Genomic DNA, 10,000 nt, shown 5'->3' with positions numbered 1-10,000 from the left:
CAACGAGCTGACCAAGCGGAGACTGATGGGAGATCTGTCCTGCAGGATAGTGCCATATGTGGAGGTGTGTGAGCTAATGATCAATCAATCCATCAATCAATCAAATCAAATATGTGTTTATAAATCTAATGCACATGTTCCCAGACATACACGACCCGCTCCGAGCGGGATTCGAACCGCTGCATCTCTGTCACCCCGGTTCGAATCCCGCTCGGAGCAAGTCGAGTAGGACTGGTTCTATCTATCTATCTATCTATCTATCTATCTATCTATCTATCTATCTATCTATCTATCTATCTATCTGTTGAAATAACAAACTTTCTATCGGAAACCAAATTACGATGGTGCCTTACAAGTGCAGAAAACCACAGAAGTAAACAGACGCATTAATTTGAGCAGTGTGTGTGTGTGTGTGTGTGTGTCATTGTGCGGTAGTTTCTTGAGTTGATTTTCCAGCCTCCTCTTTGAAGCACCAGCTCTCCCTCTTGTCATGTAAATGAGAACTCCGGGTAATTAGCGGCACTAATTGGGCCCATTAACGTGTTGAATGAGTGTTTTGAGTGTTTTAAGGGCAGGATTGTCTGTTAGCGTGTCTGTTGACCCACTTCTGCAGCCCTAAAACATTCTTGGACAGGAAATTAACATATTAGATGAGATGCAAATCCACTCAAGATTCTGTATAATGGCGCTTTTCCATTACCAGTACCAGCTCGACTCGACTCAGCTCGTCTCAGCTCAGCTCGGCTCGGCTCGCGTTTCGCTCCGTTTTCCATTGCATAGTACTTCCACAATAGTACCTGGTGGTCGTCATAGCGACGCGACACACACCCGCTACCCACACACACAGGACAATGGAGGAAATCGAGTGTATGCTGTTTTACATAATATTAGTAATGGGTATATCACGCAATCTCTGGCAAAACTATTTAAAAATGCCGGGGTTATTCAGGATACTCCGTCTGGCGCGTGCAATGATGGCGCAGTGAATAGTGACGATTCTCGCTGACCAATCAGCAGTCTCCCGTGTGTCACGTCACGTTTTAGTATCGCCTCAGCTCGCCTCGGCTCGCTCAGAACCTCGCCGGAGGTGATACGAAAAAAAGTACCTGGAAGCATAGATATTATATAGAGACTAGATGCCCTATTGGCCGCTGGGCACTGAGAAATACGGCCGCCATCTTAAACCGGTCGTACTCCTAGTTTCGTTGCTTAGCAGCAGTTAGATTCCAGAGCACTGTGGAGCATTTTCCTGTTCTAATCGGGGGACCAGCGCAAATAGGGCCCGGGATTACTTTTCACAAGTAAATTTTAACATTACCGTACTTTTGGTTGTATTCTGTGAATAGAATATTACCAGATAATTGAGAAGGAGCAAGGATCTTTGATATTACTGGACTGAAATCGTAGCCAGCTAACGTTAACTAGGCTATGTTTACTGCACCACTCGGCAATGGCATGGAGAGGTTGGGTAAAGTAATAATTAAGTTAAGTTACAAGAGCGGAATGCTTGAATGCTTGTATCTCGGTTATCAGATACAAGCATTCAACGGCCCTGTATAAGCATATATAAATATAGGTTATTTGTGTTTGCGCACGTGATATCAGAAAGCAATGTAATAACGTTAACATTACCTGTGTAATTCACACATGACGGCGATGCGCAAATCGAGTGTGTTTGTGTGTGTGTGTGTGTGTGTGAGAGAGAGAGAGAGAGAGAGAGAGAGAGAGAGAGAGAGAGAGAGAGAGAGAGAGTGAGAGAGAGAGAGAGTAAGTAAGTGTGTGTGTGTGTGTCACAAATCATTATTGTTTCTTCAACTTATTAAAATATCTTACTTTACTGCAACTATCTGTTTCTGCTTCTTTATCATATTTATAGTGTGTAATTTATAAAATACCTTATATCCTACATCACATATTTTGATTTTGGACGTCTGGTCACTTTATATCTTATATCAGAATATTATATTACTGTTAAGCCTACTATGAATATTAAAATATGCCGAACCACGTGTCCTGTATCATAGCTACATGAATGACATTTGCAGAAAAAACCCCCACGTGAAAATCAGTTCGGTATTCAGTGAGATATGATTAATTAAATGCGCTGACAGCTCATTGCACCTGACACTGAGTGGAGCGGGTGACCGGTTTAAGATGGCGGCCCCACGGCTCGACCGCGCTAGTAGGCAGTAGCGGTCGATAGGGCGTCTATCTATATGATGTCTATGCCTGGAAGCAGGTACTGGTACAACTTTTACACAGTGGAAAACCAAACAAAGGCGAGTCGAGTCGAGGTGAGGCGAGCCAAGGCGAGCTGGTACTGTGCAGTGGAAAAGCGCCATAATAGTCAGTTGGGAAATCAACCCTTAGGGGGAATTCAGGGTGATTGGTCATCTCAATGGCAAATGTGTCCCAATCACTTTGAGTTTCATCCCTATTTTTATCACCCTTACTGACATCATGTACTAGATGGTAAAATCACGGTGCTTTAATATATACACACCGTAGTACTGAATAATTGCACATGGTACTATGGTTTTCCAAGGTACTTCAAAGATGTTAAAAAAACATGGTTTTACCATGGGGTACATGTAAAAAAAAAAAAAAAGGGTATCACCATGTTAGATGTCCAAAATACAGTTTTACCATAATGTGTGTCCAGAAACATAGTATCAGCATGGTAGATATCCACACAAGCGTGTTTTACCATGCTATGGGTCAAACCATGTTTAATTGCATGAATACCATGTTGTGAGTGGTGTTGTGGGACCATGATATCATGTTTTGGTGATTTTCCTGACGTGTGTTTTGCCGTCGTGTCTTCCAGGTGACGTCTCTCGGCGTGACCACGTTCACTCTGTGCGCGCTGAGCATCGACCGCTTCCACGCGGTCACTAGCGTTCAGGCGCGGCCGCCGCGGGTCGAGTCCTGCCAGTCCATCCTGGCCAAGCTGTCGGTGATCTGGGTCGGGTCTCTGGTTCTGGCGGCGCCGGAGCTGCTGCTGTGGCGTCTGGAGCAGCGAGTGTCTCCGCGGACGGGTCTGCCGGTGGACTCGTGTAGCCAGGAGCCGTCTGCGGCGTTGCCCGAGACGCTATACTCGCTAGTGCTAACGTACAGTGAGGCGCGGATGTGGTGGAGATTCGGGTGCTTTTTCTGCCTGCCGCTGTTGTTCACCGGCGCGTGTCAGTTGCTAACGCGACACGTCGCTGACGAGAAACGCCCGTCATCCGTGGCGTCGTCCGCGTCATCGTCTCCGAAGAAGCAGCGGTGGGAGCGTCAGCTAACACGTACGGTGGTGGCGTTAGCGTCCGTATACGCCGTGTGCAGTTTGCCGGAGAACGCTTGGAATATTGTGTTGGCGTCCGCGGGAGTGGAAGTGGGCGTGGCTACGCTGGCACTCCTCGCTCTGATTGGCCAGTTTTTGTTGTTCGTTCGTGCAGCGGCGACGCCCGTTTTGCTGCTCTGCGTCAGTCGTTCTCTCGGCCAGGCGTTCATGGACTGCTGCTGCTGCTGTTGCGACGAGTGTCTCCCGCCGGATTCTTCGTCCACGTCTTCGTCCACCAACGCAACCGCCGTCTCCTCGTCACTTTCATCGCCCGTGCAGGAGGAGAAGCTGAAGATCGTGTCGGGAACGTCGCCCGCGGAGTTCTTCGATAAAGTCAAGGACGCTCCGGTTGAGCTCATCATCGGAACGCCGTGTTGATCCGGAACGTGTTTTCTTAAAAACTGTGATAATCACTAACACTCTTGGGTCATTTTTGACTGAAAAATTTAACGTTTTTTATTTTTTTACTTCATCGGAATAGTATGAAACTTGTTAAAGGTTTTGGAACTTGCTATGTGAAGTTGAACACACATGATCTGAACAGGTTTAATGGTCCTGTATAAAACAGTCTCGCTTGTGCCGCTCGCGGTCAGAAACTAGCGCACTGGAGACGAGAGAGTTTCCTCTAGTGGAAGCGTTCGGTACTGCAGCCGAACAACATCTCACTGAGAGATCATTACTGAGATAAAGCTCACATTTAGAACACGACTAGTTTAGATTTATGCCTTTGATTTATCTCACAGTTTTAGAGTAAAACGTGTTTCTGAAAATATAGATTTCATATAAAAATGGAAAATAGTATTTTTGTGCATTTTTCATAACAATAAACGTCAAATTCTAGTGATGATGATTCACTTCAGCAATAATCTGCCAAATGTCGTCTTCAAACTTCAGTCTGTGCTTTAAAGCATTCGAGATTCAAGTTGGAAATTTAATTTTCAGGTCTATGCTCAGAACGTGAATAAGTGGATTATAAATACAGCGTAAATATAATGTAGTACCATAAAATCCCCTAAAAATACAAAATATTAAATAAAAAACATTATCGAACTAAAATATATCACATTCCTTTCATTGAAATAAGATTGGCTCAATTTTGACCGCCGCGTGAAGAGCACCAGAGGGTTAAAGGGACAGTTCACACACACACACACACACACACACACACACACACACACACACACACACACACACACACACACACACACACACACACATAAAGACGGATGCTGGATCAGGTGAAACTAGTTTCAGTCCAATTTCTATAAATACATTCAGTTCTACATACAATTCTAACCACCGGTGTTGTGTGTACACAGATGCTGTACTGCTGGATGGACATGATTTACGGCAAACTTGAACATTTTTATGCACTTATTTTTTTTGTTTATCTTTAAATTGCCTTTTGTTTTAGAACTAGAGAATGCAAATATGCCTTTTCAGCTGAAACTGGGGCAGCTTTAGTGTTTCAGCGTCTGATTCTCTGCCGGATCGAGACTCTATGGACTATATAAGAAAAGACTCTTTAACACGCTAGAAATGATGATAATTGCTGAACATATTGTTAGTGTCAAATCTTTCTGTACTGTTTTTGTACTTGGTTGCAGCCAATAAAGGTTTAAAAGAGTGTGAGTGCGTCACATAAGGCTTGCGGACTCCTTTGTTGTGCACACGTTGTGTGTTCGGATGAATCGACACACAGTGGAGCTGCTGGGTTTTCCTCCTACAGCAGATTCTCAGGAGGAGTCGCGGGGCCCATAAGGGCCGCATTGTTCCCGAGCCGCGGCCCCCGCGCTGAATATCAATAGCGAGTTGCTACGCGACTGTCACACGCCGGCTCTCGGCATTCAGACTCAAACATTAGCAGAGCAGAAACAGACTCCACATTCCCCGGCGCCTTTACTCTCGCCTTAGAGACTGATGTGGGCAACAAGCGATCCGGGGTGGATTAAGCGCTCTGCTGCCGCGAACCACACAAAACGAGGTCAAGAGTGTGTGTCGCGCCTCCAGGGACGGCGGCTCTGTGTCCTGCAGTTCTGGTGCAAGTGTTTGAGGTTTGTAGTCGTGTGGCGGTAACAAACGTCAGTGTTTGAGGGGTGACGTGCCATAAACCTGATGATACTCAGGTGCGCAATATCAACGTCAATGTTGCAACTCGGACAGAGCGAGAAAACTGGCCCAAAAACTGTTAATGTCAAAAGCAAATTAGCCTATATTAATGACTTTGTTTACAAAGTACAAAAATAATAATTGTTATACATTATGTATAAAATATGTTTTAGAAATACTCTATACAAGTTTTTGTTATTTAAAAAAACAACTAATAATTATAATTTAAAAATCATTGTTACATATCATTGTTTCATTTTCCAAGTAATTCCCCAAAATATTGATTTGAGAATGGCTACTGATTTTTTCCCACAAAAATATGCACAGCTAACTGTGAAAATCACGACTAACTACTCAAACACAGCTATTTTTAAACAAATCAAATGTCCCACATATCAATACAATAAAGCTGTCCTCATATCTGACTTCTGGGGACAGCTTGTCCTTAAACTGAAGCCCACACACACACACACAAACACACTGGCTCACTGAGGGGATTCATGAGGGAAACTGCACAACAACAGCGTCAAAATACTGTTCAAATACACAGCACTGTGGTGTTGAGTAATAACCATATTCAAATTCAATAGAGTTACAGTGTCCGATCATAACACGCATTTTAATTTGTCTGAGGTAAAAACACACAGGCCTATGGTTGTTAAAGTAAATAAGTGTGAACATCTCCTCAGAGACGCTATATGTGTTCATTATATATTAATGTAAGAGTTGTGTGTGTGTTTTGTGTGGGTTGACGGCTCTGAGACACTGTTTGTTTTGTTCCACTGAAGAAGATTGAGGCCCTGTGTGAGATCGCCGTGGAAACCCGATCAGTGCTGCGTTCCCCGAAGCCAACTGTCGTCGCAAGTTCCGTCGTTACCAATACAGTTCAATGGAATTCGCGATCACAGTTGGGCTCGGCGGAACCGACCGCTGGCATGACCATAGACATTATTAATAAGAAAAATAAAAAAAATGTATTATGTCTATGGGTGACACATCCGGAACGTCACGCTGTCACCGTCTCCATGACAACACTCTGGCCTCTGACCTTCTCACATCCTACCAGCTGAACAACAGAGCCAACCGGACCGGTCCAAAACCAACAGCAGCGAGGGGTCTGACGGGATGAATGAGCTCACACAATCCCAGTTAACTCACTAAAAGCAGCTTTTCATCCCGTCAGACCCCTCGCTGCTGTTGGGTTCGGTCCGGTCCGTCTGGCTCGGCCTTTACGCGCTGCGTTTATGTTTATCCCTGGGAATATATAACGACCGTTTTAACAAAAATGTAATTTTATTGTGATGAATTATGCTAAATTGTGTTTATGTGATGGTCTTCTTAACCTCTTATATATCAGCCGCATGTATTTGTTGCTGTTTGTTCTAAATTATTATTTATTAAATAAAATATATAAAAAAGAGCGCGAAACTCGCCGATACCTTGCTACGGAGATTATCTGTGATATCGCCGTTTCAGTCTCAAATCAATTAATAAAAGCATTTCTTTAGGGACAAAATTAATTACTTTAAATTTAACAGGCAGGTTAATAATTACAGAAGGTTTGAATTAACAATTTGTATTATTGTCGTCACATCAATAAACGTTCGGTTAGTCTTCAGAGTAAAAAACAGCAGTCTTATTTAATTAACAATAAGAGAAATATTTGTGTGTATCGACTGACCTCTGCTGGTGACGTTGAAGACTCGCATTGTGCTGCTGTTTACTTCTCAAGTGTAATATACTGCAGTGCATACTTACACAAGGGTAGGTTGAGCACAATGCATTGTGGGATACAGTACAAGGTGTAGTGCAGTAGATCACTGAGTAGTGTGTGAGTAGACAAATTAAAAATGCTGCACAGTACATACTACATCCTGCAGAAATAGAGTCTGTTAGTATGCTTTTCTGAAGGCTAAACATCAACAGCGCAACAGAAAGTTTCAGAAAGCTGTTGAATTACATTTCTCATCCAGTATCATTAAACTAGACCCAAATTAAAATCCAATCAAACACATCTCGACTGAAAGAATGAGGAAACAGCAGTTCTGATAGGGAAATCATTTAATTTCATTTTTAAATAATCTGTAAATAACAAGAACGACATGTACAGTAATCACCGCGAGTACGAGAGAATAGAAAGATCCCAGATGAACAACTCGACTGATGGAGTCGTGTACAGAAACACTTGTTATGTGACTGACTGCTGTAAAAAGTTACTGTCTGGTCCATATAAAGAGGGGATAAAAGAATCACGCTCGGTCCAATCACAACTTGGTTTATACAGTAACCATGGCAACCTGCTCCATCCCATAATGAGCCGTGCAGCGGGACATCAGTGTAAAGTCACATGATTCCCCAGCAAACAAAAGAGCGACTCTGCTACAAACGACGACGTATCAAAAGAAACATTATGGCCACATTTAATTAAGACATGAAAAAATAATTAAATCAACACACATTCAGAAGATCATGAGAGTCCAGATGAACTGGTGACGGGAGAAAATATGAGCAGCAGGGAATCAAACCGAGTCGCGCAACACGACAAAAAGCCGCTATAATCCACGAAGCGCTCGCGACATTATAATCAACGTCAGAGTGACTATACAAGTGACCTTTACGAAGTCATTTACAGAATAGATAACGAACTTCATTAGGATGACTTCGTAAATGTTGTTATAATCAACAAAGTTGACTTCGTTAGCTTGACTTCGTACGTGAACTTCAACAAAGTCATTACGAACTTGGTGTTGCGTAATTTGTGTGCTTGCAAACCACTTCGCCACTCGACTATATTATGAATGTAACTTCGTTAGGTTGACTTCGCAAATGACTGTTATAATTAACAAAGCTGACTTTTAAAAAATCCACTAGAAAAAAAACGTGACTTTTTAAAGTCTACTTCGCTACATCGGCTTGCTTTATAATAAAGTTGTCTTTCATTAAATGCTTAAATAACTAAAATGCATGCTTTAAAAAAAAATAAAGTAAATTTCGACAGTCATTACGAAGTGAACTTCAATAGTCATTTATGAACTTCTTGTTGCGTAACCAAGTTGTGCGCTTGCTAACCACTTCACCGCTTGATTAAAACGTAACAATCGACAAAGTTATAATAAACAAAACAAGGCGACTTCTTAAAGACTCGGAATATTCAAATTCGTCACATCGTCTTTATCGTATTATAATACAGCAGTCTATGTCAGAAACGCACAACTTCATTAAATAACTACAAGTTGTAAAATGACTTTTAATACTGTTTACGTCACTTTTCGATGACAATGATGCTAATACCAAGTTAGCAGTTGTAGTGTAAAAATAACTTAAGCTAGCCGCTGTGCTAGCAGTTAGCTTTGTTGATTATCGGCGTTTTGTCGCATTGCGTCGTTCGCTCTCGTGTAGACAAGGTTTAGATGCACGCGCACCCTATGAAATCATAACAAATCAAAACATTAGCGGATATGAATAAAAAATGATTTGCAGGTGTGAAAAATCAACAGAATAAACTGGCTGCATTTATAAAGTAAATATTATTCTAGTGTACATGACAATCACTCACACACACTCACTCTCTCTCGCGCACGCACATGCTAACACACACACACACACACAGCTGTGAATATGAGTGGGGTCTTCTTGATTATTATGATTATGATTATGATCTCAGGAAGCTAATCACAACAGGACAACACCGGGAGATCTCATTTGGTTTAAGTTGCTATTTACATAATCCAGTTGAAAAACACTGTGAAAAAACATGAGTAAAAATATGGCAAAACAACCAAAAACAATGAAAAAAAATGTAAATTTACATATGTATAATCTACCGTCACGTTTATAAACCCCTACGATTTAGGCCAGAAACGTCCACACATGCGACAAAAAACGAAACGAAATAAAGCGATAAAACCTCCCCGGTACGAACAGCGCTGGACGCCAGCTGCACGATATTCGTCACATCTCCGCTGTTTTTATCTGCGCAATGATCTGCGGGTCTTTCCTAGAACTCGACGCAAAGGGAACGCAGTTGCCATGACAACCCACCGATGTCTTTGACACAACGCTGTCTTCACGGCGACTTGGAGGAAACGTATAAAACCTTCATCCGGACGCGTTAAAACTCTTCAGACGGATTTGTGTGCTTTCTGATAAAATGACATACTTCGTAACGTTACACGATCAGCGCAAACCTAGATGATGTCACAGCTGTACCTATGATGTCACATTCGTGGGAACGACTTCGTAAAGGACTCTGTCAAAGTCAACTTCGCTACATCAACTTCAAAACAATAAAGTCGCAAACGCACAACTTTGTGTTGAGTTGACTTCGTGAATGACTGTTAATGTCATAACAAAGCCGTTTACGTCACTTTTCCGACGATGTCACATTCGTAGCAGGTCACGCTAACAGGCTAATGATGCTAAAACAGTGAAAATTGGAGAATTCTCCCAGTGAACGTTCTCACGACGTTTAAACAAGATGGCGGCATAAACTGGACCTCCGCGAATCACGTGACCAGATGCTGTGGGCGTCGGTTAAGCTTTGATCAAGTCCCCGAGCAAAAAACA

General features: G+C 42.5%; 2 protein-coding genes across 2 annotated transcripts in view; one reads left to right on the top strand and one right to left on the bottom strand.

The window, feature by feature from the left end:
- The window catches only part of gpr37l1a (G protein-coupled receptor 37 like 1a), a 5,005-nt gene extending 666 nt beyond the window's left edge, over positions 1–4,339 (top strand). Inside the window, exons 1-2 of the mRNA XM_079593832.1 lie at positions 1–64; positions 2,828–4,339. The exon at positions 1–64 is cut by the window's left edge and continues 666 nt beyond it. Coding sequence (XP_079449958.1) covers positions 1–64; positions 2,828–3,703 — 940 coding nt within the window. The 3' untranslated portion in view covers positions 3,704–4,339. The remainder of the gene's footprint in view (positions 65–2,827) is intronic.
- Positions 4,340–7,772: 3,433 nt separating this feature from the next.
- arl8a (ADP-ribosylation factor-like 8A) overlaps positions 7,773–10,000 on the bottom strand; it is a 10,647-nt gene continuing 8,419 nt past the window's right edge. Inside the window, exon 7 of the mRNA XM_079593841.1 lies at positions 7,773–10,000. This exon is cut by the window's right edge and continues 274 nt beyond it. The gene's annotated coding sequence lies outside the window, so the exon portion shown is untranslated.

This window comes from Phoxinus phoxinus (genome assembly GCF_949152265.1).
Source record: "Phoxinus phoxinus genome assembly, chromosome: 20".
In the NCBI taxonomy this organism is placed as follows: Eukaryota; Metazoa; Chordata; class Actinopteri; order Cypriniformes; family Leuciscidae; genus Phoxinus; species Phoxinus phoxinus.
Note: the sequence above shows the minus strand (reverse complement) of the source record. Positions and strands in the feature narration are given on the sequence as shown.